We start from the raw sequence: 19,717 nt of genomic DNA, 5'->3' as shown, positions 1-19,717 counted from the left end.
ATTTTGTTGAGGAGTGTAAACGCAAGTGCGTTGACATTCAATACCTTTTTTGAGAAAAATATCATACATTGAAATAAATTCCAGTCCGTTGTCAACGCGGATGGTTTTAATAGATGCCTGAAATTGATTTTGTGCAAATGTAATGAATGACTCTAAGAGATGTTGGGTTTCAGATTTGTGATTCATAAGAAATAGCCAAGTACATCTAGTATAGTCATCGACTATAGTGAGAAAAAAACGTTTTCCAAAATGAGTTGGGGTTTTATGAGGACCCCAAATGTCACAATGCAATAGATTAAATGGAGAATGAGATTTTATTGTGCTTAAAGGAAAGGGTAGCCTTGTCTGTTTAGCTTTGGGACAAATACTACAATGATTATGAATGGGAATGAGATTTTTACTGATAGGGATAGGTAGTAGGGAAGATACAAGTTGTAGACACGCCGGAGAAGGATGTCCAAGGCGCTTATGCCATAAATCAGGATCGGTCGATATTTGAGATGCGTGGGCTTGGTTTGGAAGAGGGGACATGTAGTATAAGCCTGCGTGTTGTTTACCCGAGCCAATCATCTCCCCGTAGCGAAGTCCTGTAAAACGCAACCATGTGGAGTAAAAACGACACAACAATTTAGTGAACTGGTTATCTTACTAATGGACATGAGATTTAAATTAAAAGAAGGAACACAAACAACATCTTTGAGAGTGATTTTGTCATTGAATTTAATTGTGCCTGTAGATGAGATGGGCGCAGTTGAGCCTGTGGGCAGATTAACATTTGAAATAAAATGATGATGAAGTGTGTGTGAAAAATTGTGAATCAGATGCAATGTGATGGGTTGCTTCGCCCTCCAAAATCCATGGTTTCGTAAAAGCAGAATTAGAAGAGGAGTTATGGGCAAGCAGACCTACAGAGCTAACAAACGTGTCACTTTTACGTTATTGTTGAGCGAGTAAATAGCCTTGCCAATTGTTGAATTTGTTCGTCACTGAAGTGTTGTACGAGGTTTCTATCGGACTCGTTACTGGTGCCTTCTTTGCCAGACATGATTTTTTATTTAGGGGATAAAAATGGAGAGGCTGTCGGGGCACAAGATCGGTGCTCAAGATCGGTGCTCTGATACCATATAAGAAAATGATAAAAAAATGGTAAGAAGAAAAAATGTTTCTTATTCTCTTATGTGTATATTACATCAGTCATGTATAGGAAATATATAGGAGTTTCTCTCTCCCAAATTACAATCTAATATTCTATAATTATTAAATTAATTGCATATAATTGGGTACAATATCGTCAAATATTGCATACAATTGGGTACAATATCGTCAAATATTGCATACAATAATTGCATATAATTTTATAATTATTATTTCCTTAATAAAAGAACTATTTTTTTGTGATTTACATTCATTTTTTTATGTTTCTTTTTCTTTTTGTTCTTTTTTCCATTTCAGTCTCTTTTCTCACACTTCTCTCAAATTTTTCTTTTTGTGTCTTTTTTGCTCGTTGGAGGGAGATAAAGTAACTGTCCATCAAACCACGTTTGAATTCAAATTTTTATTTGACTAATTCTTTTCAAATGAATGTAGTGCACATCTCTCAAACCGTTTCTTTCAAATTTAATATTAAATATTTTTTTAATTGTTAAATTTAAGTAATTATAAAATGATGAAATAATCAAAAATAAAATAATAAAATAAAATATTGATATAAGGATAAAATATGAATAAATTTTTGTAAAAAAAAACAGTAATAATGGAGAAGGTATAGATTTTAGAAATTGAATAATAGTTATATTACTATTATCTATAAATTATATATAAAGAGAGGATATATTTTAAAAAATTGATAGTTTTCTTTAATATCATATTTTAATTGAATAATTTTATCTTTTCATAAATAAATTATTTATTTGTTTGTTTGTTTAATAAAATAAATAATTGAATGACTTCCCTTCTTTCAAAATAAATAATTTTCTCTTTTTAAAAATAACATTTATATAATTTTTTAATATTACATTTTTAAAATTACATTATTCATAAAAATAATAAAACTATACTAAAATAAAATGGGTAAAATCCCTATTTAGCACCATTTACACTTTTATTTTCCTATCTAGCACTCTTTTGTTTTTATTTTCCTATCTAGCACCCTTTTGTTTTTAATTCCCTATCTAACACCCTTTTATTTTTTATTTTCCTATCTAGCACCATTTCAAAAATAAATAAATAAAAAATAAATTATATTTTTTTGACAATTTTAATTTTGAATACATTAAAAAATAAATATTTTTAATGTTTAAAATAGTTATAAATATAATTAATGAATAAAGAAATGAATTTTTACAAAATAAAAAAGTAATAAATTTAAAATGTTGAATTTAATTTTTTTTTAAGAATGAAGAAATTAAAAAATTAAATCCTACAACAACATAAAAGTTGAATCTATAAACATAAATTATTATTTATTTTTATTATTATTAATGATGTAATCATGTTAATTTCAAGTATAAAATACTTGACATAATTATAAAAAACCCAAAGTCAATTAGTATTTATTAATAGTGGACACACAAATAATATTGAAGTGTCTAACTTAAATGCAAAATCCTAAAAAAAAAACTAATGCAAATGTTACACCTAATGCTAAAAATGAGAAGAAGAAAAAATGCAAAAATAAATAAGTCTAGAAAATAAAAATAGCAACAATAAAATAAAAACAAAAAACAGAAATAAATAAAGAACGACAAAAAAAAAACTAAAAACATAAAAGATATAAAATAAAGGCAAAACAAAATAAGATAAAGATAAAAGATATATATAAAAAAAAATCAAAATAAGATAAGTATAAGAGATATAAGACGATACTAAATAAGTATATGTTGATCATAAAAAGGAAAATAAATGAAAGATGATCATTCATTTAATATTTTCTTCAATAGTACATTAAATAGTTTGTGCGAAATGAAACATAATTAATGACGAGAAGTTTACAATCCAATAATGTTAGAACAGGTTCTTTATGTGTGTCCCGTGTTTGACAATATAAACATTTTTTTGTTCGATCATGTTGTTCTCTTAGGTTCATATCAGTCCTTATTCAACTTGTTTTTTTTTTATAATTATGTCCTGTATTTTTTACTTGAAATTAACATGATTACATCATCAATAATAATACAAATAAATACTAATTTATGTTTATAGATTCAACTTTTATGTTGTTGTAGAGTTTAATTTTTTATTTTCTTCATTCTTAAAAATAATAATTTTTAAACTAAACATTTTAAATTTATTACTTTTTTATTTTTATTTTGTAAAAAATCATTCATTTATTCATTAATTATATTTTTAACTATTTTAAACATTACAAATATTTATTTTTTTAATGCATTCAAAATTAAAATTATCAAATTTTTTAATTTATTATTTATTTATTTATTTTTAAAATAGTGCTAGATAGGAAAATAAAAAATAAATGGGTGTTAGATAGGAAAATAAAAATAAAAGGGTGATAGATAGAGAAATAAAAATAAAAGGATGATATATGAGAAAATAAAAGTGTAAATAGTATAGATAGAGAATTTACCAAATAAAACTGAATAAAGTATATTAAAAAAATAACAAAATATGGTAGACTAACTGTGTTTTTAAGTCATACATTCAGTTATACACACATCAATTAATGTGTCTTTAATATTAAAGGCTTTGACAGACTATTTTAAGGAGTCAAAGTAAACCTGACTAAACTGTTAACAATAAAAATAAAATATAGTGAACCTAAGTCTATATTTCAGTTTTATTATCCATTCAGTCATACACAAATGAACTTAACATAATACTTAATCTTAAAAGACTTTGACTCATGAGGAGTTGAAGTTACTTTACAAACAACATTATGTTCCTATAAATTGATATTGATTTTCCTTAAAATCTCACAGCAAGAACATCTATACAAAATCTTGAACTAGGGTTTAGAGACTTAGAGAAAAAAACATGATGAAAAATAATAGAGTTGCAATTTTGTTTATGATTATGTTGGGTTTTGTACAAATTCTAAAAATTGAGGCAGAAATCCCATGTCCTATATTATGTGCTATAGGATGTTTTTCTTCTAATGTTTATCCACAATGTTTTGCTACTTGTATTACAAAATGTCCTGATATTTCTAGCAGTGCCTACAACTGTGTTAGAAGTTGTGGAACAAACAAGTCTATCACCGTTAATATAGGTATTTATTCGTTAATCACATTAATATTTGTTTAATGTGTTTATTATTTATTATTGAATTAATTATGTTTTCACATCTTTTTTACAATGATTATTTTATGTATCAAATGCTCGTGGTAATGTGACTAATGTGGTTGATTCATGCTTGCAAAAGTGTCCGCACTAGAGAAGCCATAACTTGGCAGAAATTTTGAGAGTAAGATTAGACATGTTTCTCATTATTGATTGTAATGAAAACATGAAAATAAATACATTTTAAATTATTAACTTTTTTTATTAATTTTAAGTTCATACGTCGAATTTTTATTAATTAGGCATACCCAAATTTAAGAGGAACTATTTTTGTTGTTTGATGAGCTTGTTATGAGGATTATCGATTAATCCCATTTCTAATCTGCTATAGTTTTTTTTTTTAAATCAGATTAAATAAACCAAAACATTTTGGACGATTCTTAGGTATGTTGAAGAAATTCTCTTAGGCCAATTGATTTAATTACTCACGAAACACAGACATTAGTTACTGTCCGTATTTTTAAAATATTTTTAAAATTAATTGTTTTTTCTATAAATATTATATTATAATTTTATAATAGTTATAACTTTATTAAATTAATATATAACATAAATTTACAAATTTTATTATATAATTCTATCCACACTTATTAAAAACAAAAACACTAATTTAAACTATAATAATATGTTGCAACAATAGATTACTAAGTTAAAAACAAAAAAAACTACTATGATAATTGATAATTTATAATCGCTACAAGAAAAACATGAAATAATTGGTTTCTAAATTAGTTTTCTTTATTGTTAAATAATTTCTAAATTGGTATCTAATTAGCAATCAAGCTTTTAACTACCAATTATTTAGTTTCTAAATTTGGTCTCTAAAACTTTGGTTGCTAATTAGATACCAATTTAGAATCTATTTAAAAATAATAGAAACTAATATAGAAACTAATTTTTTTAGTTTCTAAAATGGTCTCTAATTTAGTTACTATTGCAACTAATTATTTTGGTCTCTTAGTTTCTATTTAATGATTTTCTTGTAATGAATATTGTAACAGTAAATTTTTTCTTAAACAAGAGACTAAACAATTATAAAAATAAATAATATTGTAAATTTTATTGTATGTAATTTTTTTTTCATGTAGGTGATTTTTTTATTGGAAAGAATTATTTTGAATTTTTTTTTAAAAAGTAGTTATTTAAAAGGTAAAATTAAAAAAAATTGGATTATTTTGATTTTATTTTCAAATTCAAATTTTTTCTAAGATTTTTAAAATTCAAATTTTTAGTTAAATTTAAATAAATGTCAAAATTTATTATATTTTAATATTATAAAGGATAAAATAGGAAAATGTTGAGTCTTTTGTTTTTTTCAAATTCAATTTTTAATTTAAAATAAATAAATTTTAATTTTAAATTTATTATATTTTAATATTATAGAAAATAAAATTGGAAAAAAAAATATGTAAAAAAAAAAATTCTTTATATACTGTTATACATAAACGACACACTTGTAAAATAATAATATTATATGGTTGATCCAAATGCAACTAACTTTAATTTCCGTAAATAATATTCAAATTAAAGTCTTGTAAATTATAAAAAAATGCAATTGAGAAAAAAATCCACGATCAAATCAATTTACAATAAAACTTTCTTCTTATAAAAGAATTAGGAAGAAAGTTATATATAATTTCAATCACACTTTCACTTACTCACAAATTTTTATAAAGTTTTCTTACACTTTTTAATCTATTTATCTTAACACAAACAACCTCACTTCCTTCACATTTTTCTTCAAATAATCTCAAATTCACTTCCTAATTCAAACAAAACCTAAAATATTTTTTTATTTGATTAATACAACTACAACAAAGTTTCTTCTAACACTTCATCAAAATAAGAGAAAAAAAAACAACTTGCAATACAAAAACAAAACATAAAAAATAAGAGAAAAGATACAAAAGAAAAAATATATAAAAAAATATACTAGTTTGATTCTTCCAAAATTTACATCATTTTTAATGAAATGATATTTTTTTTATCAACAAGAAATAATAAATAAATATAGCGTGACTCAACCCTTATACAAAAATAAAGAGAAAAATAAGATAAAACTTTACACCCGAACCTAAACCAATCTCTCAACAAAAGTTGTCAACTAACTCAAAATCCAATAATATCACCTACATAGGAACCCATCATTGGCAACCGCCAAAACATACCAACACATCAAAATCCAAAAGAACATTAAAATCCAAAGTATTCAAAATGATATTAATATTATTTATATTATTATTTTTATTACTAATATTATTAATTTTATTCATATTATTAATATCATTAATACTATTAATATTATTCATCTTAATATTATTTATATTATCATATTAATTATATTATTATATTAATATTAATGATATCTATAACTATTAGTTATGATTATTAATTATTATAATTATTATTTATGAATATTAGTTATGATTTTATAATTTTTCATATTATAATAATATTTTAAATATTATGTATATAATTATTATGACAATATTTGGTAGGTAATAGAGATACGTGGGTAACAGTTGGTAGGTAATAGATATTTGTAGGCAATAGTTAGTAGGTAATAGATATCTGTGAGTAATAATTGGTAGGTATTAAAGATCCGTGAGTAATAATTGATAGATAATGCTGAATTTACCTACGGATTTAGATTTGAGGGTAATAATATCTTTAGGTATTGTTGAATTTACCTATAGATTCAAATACATATGTAATATCCATAGATAATGTTGGATTTACTTACGGATTTAAATCCGTAGGTAAAAATCCATAAATAATACTGATTTTTTTTGTAGTGGTATTCGAAATGCTAGCACCATCCGATAACCTGCAGCATTTACTAAAGAAGTAATAGAACATCATTTATAATTCCATAAATTAATAAAAGTACCTTCACACTTTCCCCTTAAATCCTCACACATCTATTTCCTTAAATCATCTCCCAATTCAAAGACATCCTAATAATCTTAAAAGAATTAGACGCACAACTTTAATATGAAATTAAAGTAAAACAACCCAACTATATTGTGGACCTAATTTGTTTTTAAGTCTTATTCATTCATTTATACAGATCAATTTGACCTGGCCCTTAATCATGAAATGCTTTGACACATAATTTTTTTAAAACGAGGAGTTAAAGTAAAATTGACAAAATAATTAAACTAAATATTAAAAAAAATATGGTGGTCCTAAGTGCGTTTTTTAATCTTACAGCTTATACATACCTTAGCTTGTTATGACCCTTTATTTTATATGGCTATAAATTGATATTCACTTTCCTTAAAATTTCTCATCAATAGCATCTATACAAAATCTTGAGCTAGAGTGCATAAACGTAGAGAAAAGTTATGGGAAAAAATACAATGAAAACTAATAGAGTTGCAGTTTTGATGATGATTTTGTTGGGTTTTGTACAAATTCTACAAATTGAGGCATTAACACTCCCTTGTCCTGTATTATGTGCTGTAGAATGTTTACCTTCACAAGAACCCTATCCTTTATGTTTGGCAACATGTATTTCAAAATGTCAAATGTCTACCGGTGCCTCCAATTGTGCTAGAAGCTGTGGCGTCAACAAATCCATCACCATTCATATTGGTATTTATTATCTAACCATATTCATATTTCTTTCATTTTTTATTCTTTATAATTCAACTATGTTCTCACAGTTTTCTTACAATGATTTTATGTACCAGATGCTGTTGGTAACATCACTAATGTGGTTGATTCTTGCTTGGACAAGTGTCTGAAGTTACAATAAGAACATTTCAAGACCAAGATTATACATGTTTCTCATATATGACTCTGATAAAAATATCAATAAAATTTGATGTTATTCTCTTTAACTTTCATTGAGTTTAAGTTAACTTGACTAATTTTTACTAGGTATTGCAATTGTTTTCCATAAGTTTTCCCAGACTTTCTAATATATTGTATTTTTTTAAAAAAAAAAAATTAAAACATGATTATGAACGCATACATTCATGTTCACATATAAATTTTATCATATCATGATTTTCACACATATTCATACAATCAAGAAGAAATAGGCACTTACCTTGATCCATGAGTGATCCTACTTGAGCAGTTATTTTATCTACTTTGTCTCAATCTATCTCTTGGCAATTACATTATTGTCACGCACTTTGATGGCTAATAAGTATACAACATTTATTTAAAGAGACAGAACCCAATCTCCATCATATATAGGTTTTCATTAGGTATCATCAGATATATATTTCTCACTTTAACTAATGGACCTTTAATTTTATTATTATTATTATTATTATTATTATTAAATTATATTCGGACCCAAAGTCCAAACTTTATGTCATGTGAATTACTTTATAAAAATTAATTTACATAATTTCTTACCTCCATAACTTCGACCAGACTTTCTATATTGTAGTTTTTTAAAAAATAAAATAAATAAAATATCACTTTCAATGAACCTAAAAACTCTTCCTATCTTCAGTCATTATTTTAGACCTGGTGATTTAACTAACATAAACAAGATTCTTGTAAAAATCTTACAAATATATGTCTTTCATCCGAAAACAACTAAGTTTGATCTCTAATATTCAAATATATTCAAATTAAAGTATTGTAAATTAAAAAAAAAAGTAAAAAAATTATTAATCGACAATAAATTTCACTTAAAAAAAAATTTAGAGATAGATTTTTGTGACAGCAATAAATGGATTGCAAATTATAAATGAAATAGCAATTAAATTGATTTTTTTAAGAAATAAATCAATATAAATTACTGATTAATTTAATTTAATATTTTAAATACAAATAAATCACTATAAAATTCGATTTTGATCACTAAATTACTGGAAATTAACAGTTAGTTTAATTCGATCGTTAAATCATTAAAAATTAACAATTAATTTAATTAAGTTCGTTAAATACAGATATGTCATTATAAATTAGAAACTGATCTGGTTTCTTCACTAAATCACTAAAAATTAATGATAAATTTAAGATTATAATTATTTTCTTGTTATGATTATAATTATTATTTAATAATAATATTAATTATGATAACAATAATAATTATCATTATGTATTATTGTAATAATAATAATTATTATTATTATTATTATTATTGTAGTATAATCATAAAGATTTTTAGTATAGTGGTTATAAATGTTATGTCCACTTATAATATTTAAGTTCGATTTTCTAATAATAATAATCATGAATTAATAAAAAAAATTATTTATTTTTTTGTTATCTCATGTAGTGATGGTTATTGAAGTCGCTAATCAATTTAATGATAATTTTTTAACTTTAACAATTCATTTTAGTCGATAAAAGATTTATTTTAGTGATTTTATATAAGAACTCAGTAATTAACTAATTAAGAAATATTTCACACAAATAGCACGATCGTAAAAAAAAAACAAAAACAAAAGTTTGTGCAAAATAAACATTTAATAAATACAATAAATAGTATTTTTTAATGTTTGTATAAAAAATCAAGTTAATAACACTACCTAAATACGTATATATTAAATATTCATCAAGCACTTCTTAAATTCATATTTTAAAGTACATTAAATACTTTTTTAAAGGAAAAACATATTATACACTATTAAAAAATGGGTGATATAGGTGTTTAAAAAAAATTATTTAATTAATAGAACTAAAATATTTTTTCTTAAAAAAATAAGATAATAAGAATTAAGATCACTTTCAATGCAATAAAATATAAAAAAGAAGAAGGGAGATAATTATAAGGAAGAATACCAACAATTTTATACATAGGGCACTTATTCATGAATCTAAATCCAGTTTCAAAAGTGAACATCAATGAAAGTATGTTAAATATCATACTACAAACACACTTTACATAAAAAAAAAGGCAACCACTCAGAATATTGTCCAAAATATACTATAATTATAGCTAAAGATAGTGTTTGTCGTGGCTTTTGCTATGAACTTGCTCAGATGTGCTATATATCTGGCATGGTTTGTATACATCCTCTTTAATCAATTTGTTTTGCATGCAGCTTGCTTGATTGCTTGACTCATTTGTTTCATGTGCTCAGACATTTAATTTCGAGCCAATTGTCCCACTGGTTAGTGCTCGCCTTGATCAAGTGGAGAAAGATCTGAAAACCCGTTATCATGATGCAAAGAATAAGTTTCAAGGAAGGGAGCCTGATTTGCTCATTGTTATTTTGCCTGACAATAATGGATCTCTTTATGGTTGGTGCATTGACTGTGATCGTTGTAACTTGTTTTTTTTTATGCACACGTATATGTGAAAATATCTTAATTTTGAATTATTTTTTGTGTAGGTGACCTCAAATGTATATGTGAGACAAATCTTGGACTAGTTTCACAATGTTGTTGGATTAAGCATGTGTTTAAAATGAGCAAGCAATACCTTGCAAATGTTGCATTGAAAATTAATGTAAAAAGTGTCTGGGAGAAATACTGACATTTTCTTTAGCTATTTAAATAATAATGGTGTGTTAAAACTGCAGGTTGTGGCTTCTCAAGATTATCCTGAAATTACAAAGTAGGCTGGTTTAGTCTGAGCCCAAGTTCATAGACAGAAACTCATTCAGGATCTTTTCAAGCAATGGCAAGATCCAGTTAGAGGAACAATGACTGGTTCTTCATCACCTAATAAAATAATAGAATCAAGTAATAGGATCAAGTGCTCGAAGCAAATTGATTAGGGATGTATGAACTTTTGAACAATTATGTGTTGTAATTTTAAATTTGATTAGGGATGTATGAACTTTTTATGTGTTTTAATTTTCAATTACATATAAACTTTTGAATATTATTATTTGTATTTTAACTTTCAATGAAATGAATGGATGATTATAACTTTATACATTATTTTATTTTATTATGAAAAGGTGGTAGTTAAATTTTATAATTGTATAAAAAAATTTATAATGCCACTACTTATGTATATAATGGCGTCGGAATCTTCTTCAATGAATGTAAATTGTGACAGTTATAACTGACACTACTTATGTATATTATGGCGCCAGAATCTTCTTCAATGAATGTAAATTGCGACAGTTATAACTGACACTTGTTACATATAAAAACCGCCACTACTTACATTATGTTTAAAGTGGCGGGTGTTGCGGCGAGTAACATAAAACCGCCACATTAAACTTTGTGGCGGCCAATTCTATGGCGGTGTGGGAAACCGCCACAAGCGTATATTGTGGCGGTTATAAACGTCACTTTATACAAAAAAAAACGCCACAATATACACTTTTTTTTGTAGTGTAAGAATAATAGAAACTTACTTTATTAAACTCCAAATTTAGGTGTAACAGCGTTAAAAAAAATGCACAAATCCCCCACCACACTACCCTTTTTTTCCTTTTTTTTTTCTCTCTCATATTCTTCCGTTTTCTCTTTATTTCTCACTCCATACATCATCTATTTTAGAATTTAATCACACCATGTTATAACTGAGGACTTAAAGAACATTTTTATTCTATCATATTTTTAAATAGAATAAGTTCATTTTTGCTGGAAATATCCTTTATTCTCTATTTTACCTTAAGATTTAGTCATCAATTTTGATAGGGTCAGTTGAAATAAATAAATAATTATTTTGGGTTATTTATACAATATAATACATTACTTCTTATTTACCATAACTTTTTTTTCTTGACATTTTTTAAGATTAGTATGATTATAGGGTAGTATACAAGTGAGTAGGGATGACAAAGCGGGGTGGGCCATGCGGGTCCGCCCGCGGCCCGTAGGTAAAAAACGCGGAGCAGGCTAACCTTTTTCAACCTGCTAACCTGCATTAGCCCGTCCCGCATTAGTCCGCGACCCGCGCAGGCCAGTAGCGGGGCAGGGTGGGTTAGCCCACTAACCCGCAAGAAAAAAAATGTCATTGTTTTAATGTGTGCAGATGACGGGGGAAGATTATAATTATGAAAAAATGGATGAAAGTTCTTCTAAGGCGGCATCCAATGTTAATGAAATGGAAGAATGTCAATAATGTTAATGTTTAATGTTTTTGAATTAATGTTTAATGTTTTGGAATTAGATATTTTTAATGTTTTGGAAGTGGAAGAATAGTGATATTTGATATTTATCTTAATATTTAATTTTTTGATGTTTGACTATGTTTGAAAAGGAAGAAAAAAAATTGGGTTTGATAGTAACAAATATATAGGTTTAATTTGACAATTTTTTAAGAACAAAATGTAAAAAAAAAAAATATTTAATTTTAAAAAAAACGCAGGCCAGCTCTTATGCGGGGCGGGTCGGAAATTCTAACCCGCAATAATTTTGCGAGGTGGGCCAATCCCGACCCGCATTTTTGTGGGCCAAGCGCGGGGCGGGCCAATGCGGGGCAGGCTGGCCCGCTTTGCCATCCCTACAAGTGAGACTTTTAGAAGGTGTTGTAGTTATTTATATTTAATAATAAATTTTACATATTAATTTATTATAAAATCTATATACTAAATGATTATATTATTTTCCTTTCTATAATTTTGTAACATCTTTAATTTTTTTTTATTTATATAATAAAATAAAAGTAAAACAAGCAATATGTAATTAACATATGAATATGTACAACTATCTAAAAAAGATATCATTTTTATAGGAATTTTAACATATACTCCAAAAGTTTAAAAAAAATGAAGCATTCAAATGAAAGCAATCTCATCCTTCAGCTGTTCACTGAGGAGCTCTATTATCTGCAACCTCATCCGCTCTTGTGTAAAACACGATCATCATAGATAAAGAAACAAAGAACATGGTAAGCTAGATATAGAAATATTTCTATATAATTTTAATTTCAAATTAATAAACATAATAAGGGGTGACAAAGTGGGACGGACTGTGCGAGCCGGCCCGCGGTAAAAAATGCGAGGTGGGCTGACGTTTTCAACCTGCTGACCCGCATTAGCTCGCCCCATATAACCTGCGGCACGCACGAGCCAACAGTGGGGCGGGCTGGCCCGCTAGACTGCAAAAAAAAATTAAAAAATAAAAATTAATTGACTTGACAACAATGGTCCAATGTAGGAGTGACAACTTTGAGTGAAAGAAAATTAGGTTTCTACTTAAAACACAACGCAGTTACATTGTTCCAGAAAACGCACACAACACATGACGCACTCTCCTTTGCATCGTCGCTCGCTCTACTTGCGACTCCGCGTGGCTTCACCTGCAACTATTGCGTGTTACTGCCGCTACGCTGCTACACACCGCTACTGCTACTATGCTGCTGCACACCGCTATTGCCTCCACTCCTCCTCTACGTTCCAAAAAAAAAAGCGGGCCAACCCGCATGCAGGGTGGATCATGAAAACTAGCCCGCATTTTGTATGTGGGGCGGGCCAACCTGGCCCGTATTTTGCGGGCATATGCGAGGCGAGGCGACTCGCTTTGCCACCCCTAAACATAATTCATCAAGTCTGATACAATTTCTCAAACCATCAAGTGTCTATTAAAATTCATATTTCATCTTTCACATGTCAGACTTCTACTGACTCACAACACATAGACACTTGACTCTACTTCTAAAAGACTTGTGTATTGAAATTAACACCCTGAGACCTATATCTGTCATACTACTCGCTGTGAAATCCACACAACCATGCACATAACATGTCAATATCTCATCTTCTAGTATGACAGAGTAAATTCATATGACCTGAAAGACCAGATTATATTTCAAACCACAAACAAAGTCATATGAACCACATTCGATTATCACCAACTGAATGACTTCTTTATTTGATTCCATTCTATCAGTAGAGTCGGGATGTCTCATTACGGGTCTGAAAAATCAATACACTCTAACAACAATCTCAACACGGTATTTCCTTTCCTGAAAATACTATGTCTTGATCACACTTTCACACCTTTCCATATCTCATGTAACACATCAATGCACCATTTAATCACATCATATTTTAAACTTTCTAAACAATCCTAAATCACACAATTGAATCATACCAAAGCTTAGAATTTCATTTAACTCATAATTTTATAAAACTACACATTACATTGACAGTTCCTTATCAACATTATATAAGCACTCCCATTGAGTCAATTATCCATTATGTCAATATATATATATATATATATATATATATCTGATTTTTAAACCAAAATAATTTAAAATCAAACAAGCAATTCTCATCAAACATTTCATTTGAATTAATTCAACAAACTATTCAAATACATTCAATAACTCATTCAATTCCAAACTCATATACATTCTACAACATTTATTATATCTACACTTTCACATTTCAATCTCAAACAAATCCCAATCTACTAAAGCACAAGAAATCTTGCAAGAAAATTTGAGACTGGTGACCTCGTCACCCCCACATCCAAATCTTCTAGCCTAGGCTTCTATTGACAATTTAAAATAGTTTCCCTTACCTAAACTTGAGCAGATGCTCCCTAAGAGCTCCAAACTACCAAAAGCTCAAAGGTAGCCTAACCCTATCTAAGATTTTGATCGGGCAATCTTGTAGAGTTCACTTCCAGGAATCCAATGGCAGACTCCGATCTTCAAATCTATTAGAGATTCTGATCGAGCAGCCTTATAGTCTTCGCTGACAGGACTCTAATAGCGTACTTCAATCGTCAGACTAATGAACGAGGAGGTTAGAATCTTAGAGAGAAGACAAAGAAAAAGAAAATGGAGTTTTTAGAAAGATGATAGTTCTTTTAAAATAAAACCTGAATAATTGAATTTCTATTTATATACCTTTTTTAGTTTAATAATAAAATATTTCGGTGGCATTTTAATTATACCACTTATACTTTAAAACTATTTTTCTCACTCCTTTCACTTTTAATGTTTTAGTCTTTAATTTTTATCTTATTCAAATCTTATTTTCTTAAAAATATAACGTTTATTTAATATCCATCAATAATGGTATAGGCCTAAAGAATCGATTTATTAAATGAATATATTCTAGATAAATATATAATATCGTTAATTTTGTCAATTTGGTAAGACATGAAAAAAAATAAGATATATTATTATTAGAATTCTTATTTACATGAGTTTCTTATTAATAAAAACATCCGGTAAATATGATATTTTTAAAATTGGAAATTGTTATTTATGTAAACAACTCTCTCCAATTTTTAATAAACTTATATTTGTGGACCTATATTAAAGTATTATTTATTTTTAAAAGAAATTCGCATTGGAGATGCCATTAGTTAAATAAAATTAATTAGAAGAATTGATTTGATTTAGCATTGATGTTTTATGGAATAAAAATAAAACTAATCAAACTATACTAAGAGAAATATGGTGGACCTAAGTATGTCTTTTAATGTTATACACACATAAACTTGATGTGGCCTCTAATCTTGAAAGGATTTGACACAATTTTAATGAGGAGTTAAAGTAAAACTAATCAATAACTACATTAAAAATAAGAATAAAACATGTTAGACCTAAGTGAGTGTTTTAATCTTGCACATTCATTTAAGCACACATAAACTTGATGTAACCCTTAATTTTGAAAGGCTCTGACACACAATTTTAATGAGGAATTAAAGTAAAACTACCCAACTATAGTAAAATGACCAGGCCTTAATCATGAAATGCTTTGACACACAATTGTTTTTAATGAGGAGTTAAAGTAAAACTAACAAAATAATTATACTATAAATAAATATGGTGGACCTAAGTACGTTTTTTAATCTTTCCATTTATACATACCTTAACCTGATATGACCCTTCTTTTTATGTGGCTATAAATTGATATTCATTTTCCTTAAAATTTCTCATCAATAGCATACAAAATCTTGAGGTAGAGTGCAGAAACTTAGAGAAAAGTTATGGGGGAAAAATACAATGAAAAGTAGTAGAGTTGCAGTTTTGATGGTGATTTTGTTGGGTTTTGTAGAAATTATAGAAATTGAAGGAGTACAAATAGTACTCCCATGTCCTATAATATGTGCTATAGAATGTGCACATTCAGCACCGTTTCCGTATCCTTTATGTTTTAATGACTGTATTACATTATGTCATATGTCCACCAGTGCCTCCAATTGTGCTAGAAGCTGTGGTCTCAACAAATCCATCACCATTGACATTGGTATTTATTATTTAATCATATTCATATTTTTTAATAAATTAAATATGTTTTTATTTATGGTTCAAAATTTAGAATTTAGAATATCAAAGTGTTTTTAGTATAAAAATATACGTAAAAATAGTTTAATTTGAAGTTGAGTTTCAAAACAACAACAATTTTTTTTTTAAAAAAATTATCAATTTTAAGAACAAATTAATAATAATTTTATATAAAAAAAACATATTTAATCATTTTTTTATTTTTTATAATTCAATTAATTATGTTCTTACATCTTTCTTATGATTTTATGTATCAGATGCTCTTGGTAATCTATACCTATATATAAAGGGGATTTCCCTTCTAACTGCCATACAATATTATTTCAATTTTATTCTTAGATTTATATTTTATTTCATTATTTTAAAAATTTAAAAATATATTATTTCATTTTTTTAAATGTTTTAAATGTATAACAGAAATATATAACAGAAGAGATAACATTATTTTTAAAAATCAAAACTAAACATATCTTTTTCTCCCATTATTTTCTCTCATCAAACTATCTTTTCGTCTTCATATTCAAAATATGAGAAGTCATTCTTACGTTCAAGAACCCAGGAACCCAACCAGTAAGTGTTGTATTTCAATTATAAAATAGTAGATAAAATTACATTGTATGAATTTACTTTTATTTTTTATTTTTTATGTTTTATTTATTGATAATAATATTATTCTTATTGTGCTAATACATAAAACATTGAAAGGGAAAGAACGTACCGCTGCAATTGTCAGGTTCAGTGCCATGGCGGTAATGGATTCCGACTCAACATCGAGTGTGGAACGGATGACAGTAGTAACGAAGTCGGCAATTTTGATTGACTCACCGCAGACATAGGCAAGGAGAGAGTTGTTCGATGGGTCACCGGTGTAGAATTGTGGCAGAGTGGATTCATAATGGTAGTTGGTTTTCAATTACAAGGATTCCATTTAGAAACTGCTGCCACTGTGTAAAATCCTTCAGGTTTCAAATTTTTTCAAACTTTTTCAATTTGAAACTTTTCAAAATTTTAAATTTTAAATTTTCAAAATTTTTAAATTTTAAATTTGCGAAATTTTTAAATTTCAAAAATTTCAATTTTTCAAAATTTCAAACCCTACAGTAAAACACTTCAAAAAATTTAAATTTTAAAAATTCTTAAATTTTCAAAAATTTTAAATTTTTTAAACCCAAAAAATCTTTAAATTTTAAAATTTCGAAATTTTCAAATTTCAGAATTTTCAAATTTCTAAATTTTGAATTTTAAAATTTTCAAAATTTTAAATTTAAATCTAAACTGAAGGCTTTATAAACCCATCAAATATCTTTTTCGTTTTCTATTTTCTTATTCAAAATATTAGTCGTAATTTTGTTTCAAGAACCACGAAATCAAATCAACCAGTAAGTAGTATTTTTCAATGGCTTCTACACAGTTGACTCTTGCAAATTCGTAAGTATGTATATAATTATTGTTTTGTGTTTCTTATAATAATTACCAAAACCATTCCATTAACAAGATTCTCCATTTTTTGTTTCGTGAACATTTATAACTCTCTCAAATTAATCTTTTGGTCTCATTACCTTTTCTCTCTCTTATTTTCTCTCTATTCTTTGTAACTCTTTTCTTCCTTAATCTCTTTTAATTTTATTATATGCGATTTGCAGTTTGAAGAACTTTCACGCGTTATGGCCTGAGATTTGCAAGCTATTGTGGGATGCACCATTGCCCTAGCCACCACTATGGACAACCCGAATCTCATTCTTTCTCAAGGTTTTTGTGCTGAACAAGATGACCTACTTTGTGATTCTCAGAAATTCTCATAAACCAAAACGGTGCTTAATGAATTGGAAGAGATTTACAAACCTTTCTACCCTCATGTTCATAACAACCCTCATCCCATCATTTCATGTTTCCAACCTATCCCTCATAAAAATGTCAAAGAACTCAAACTATCAAACAAAGTAGATGAATAATCACAAGATTTGCACGACACGGAAGCATCTAAATGCAGAAGAAGGTAAGTCATTCATCCAACTGAAATTGAAAATTGATGGTACATGTATAATTTTGTTTTGTTACATTAAAAGTCAACCTGTTATGGAATATCATCAAGAATGAGGGTGGTGAAGCATATAACCGCAGCAGATGGTGTGTCAGACCCACAAAAAGGGTAGTTTCTCATATATGACTGATTACTAATGTGACTGATTCTTGCTTGGACAAGTGTCTGAAGTTGCAATAATTTGTAAGAACATTTGAGAGCAAGACATGTTTCTCATATATGATTGTACAACAAATTTAAAAAGTTAATAAATTTTAAATGTTATTTTCTTTAATTTTCATTGAGTTTAAGTTAACATGATTAATTTTGACTAGGTATCTCACTAACTACTTTTGTTATTTGATGAACTTGGCATGAAATTGTTCTTTATAACTTTCACCTAAAAGTCTTCGAAGGATTCTTAACTATGTTCAGCCATTATTTTAGATCTGATGATTTAAATAACATATAAAGATTTTCGAATATGTCGTTCATCCAAAAACAACTAAGTTTAATCTCCATAAGTAATATTCAAATTAAAGTCTTGTAAATTAAATAAAACGTAATTAAAAAAAACATTATCATGTTGAATATTAAAATTTACATAAGAACTCGGTAATCAACTAATTCAGAAATATTTTAGACCAATAGCACGATCGTAAGAAAGAACCCAAATAGTACTTTTTTAAGTATTACAACAATTATTGTGGAACTCATGAAAAAAATTGGAAATTTTCAAAATCTTAAAAAAATACAAAATCTAAATTATTTAATGTCCTATACTTAAATAAAAATTTGAAATAAATTATATTTCTAAATTATTCAAAAATCCTAAATATTTAATATCATACGTAAATAAAAATATAAAAAAATAAAAATATTAAATTAGTCAAAATCTTAAATAAATATAAATCTAAAATATTTAATATCATACTTAAATAAAATTTGAAATAAATAAATTTTTTAAATTATTAAAAATTCTAAATAAAAATATATCGTAAATTATTTAATGTCATTCTTAAATAAAAATATAAAATAAATAAATTTTTTAAATTATTCAAAAATATTAAATAAATACAAATTATAAATTGTTTAACGTCTTACTTAAATAAAAATATGAACTATATAAAAATTTTAAATTTTTAAACTTCTAAATAAATACAAATTGTAAATTATTTAATGTTCTACTTAAGTAAAAATGTGAAATAAATAAAATTCCTAAATTATTCAAAATGCTAAATAAATAAGGCTAAATTATTTGGGTGCTACTTAAA

At 26.6% G+C, this 19,717-nt stretch overlaps 1 protein-coding gene and 1 long non-coding RNA gene across 2 annotated transcripts; both read left to right on the top strand.

Annotated features, from left to right (window-relative positions):
• The first annotated feature begins 7,600 nt into the window (after positions 1–7,600).
• On the top strand, positions 7,601–8,141 carry LOC150023027 (uncharacterized). The gene is made up of 2 exons (XR_016517154.1): positions 7,601–7,893; positions 7,992–8,141. It is a non-coding gene; the product is annotated as an uncharacterized LOC150023027 (long non-coding RNA).
• Positions 8,142–10,079: 1,938 nt separating this feature from the next.
• On the top strand, positions 10,080–10,832 carry LOC150023026 (protein argonaute 1-like). The gene is made up of 5 exons (XM_090297292.1): positions 10,080–10,119; positions 10,208–10,272; positions 10,353–10,512; positions 10,605–10,720; positions 10,794–10,832. The coding sequence occupies exons 1-5, from the start codon at positions 10,080–10,082 to the stop codon at positions 10,830–10,832; spliced, it is 420 nt and encodes a 139-aa protein (XP_090153418.1).
• The last annotated feature ends 8,885 nt before the right edge of the window (positions 10,833–19,717 follow it).

Source organism: Phaseolus vulgaris, chromosome 11, assembly GCF_051622355.1.
Source record: "Phaseolus vulgaris cultivar YP4 chromosome 11, ASM5162235v1, whole genome shotgun sequence".
NCBI classification, from domain to species: domain Eukaryota; kingdom Viridiplantae; phylum Streptophyta; class Magnoliopsida; order Fabales; family Fabaceae; genus Phaseolus; species Phaseolus vulgaris.
Note: the sequence above shows the minus strand (reverse complement) of the source record. Positions and strands in the feature narration are given on the sequence as shown.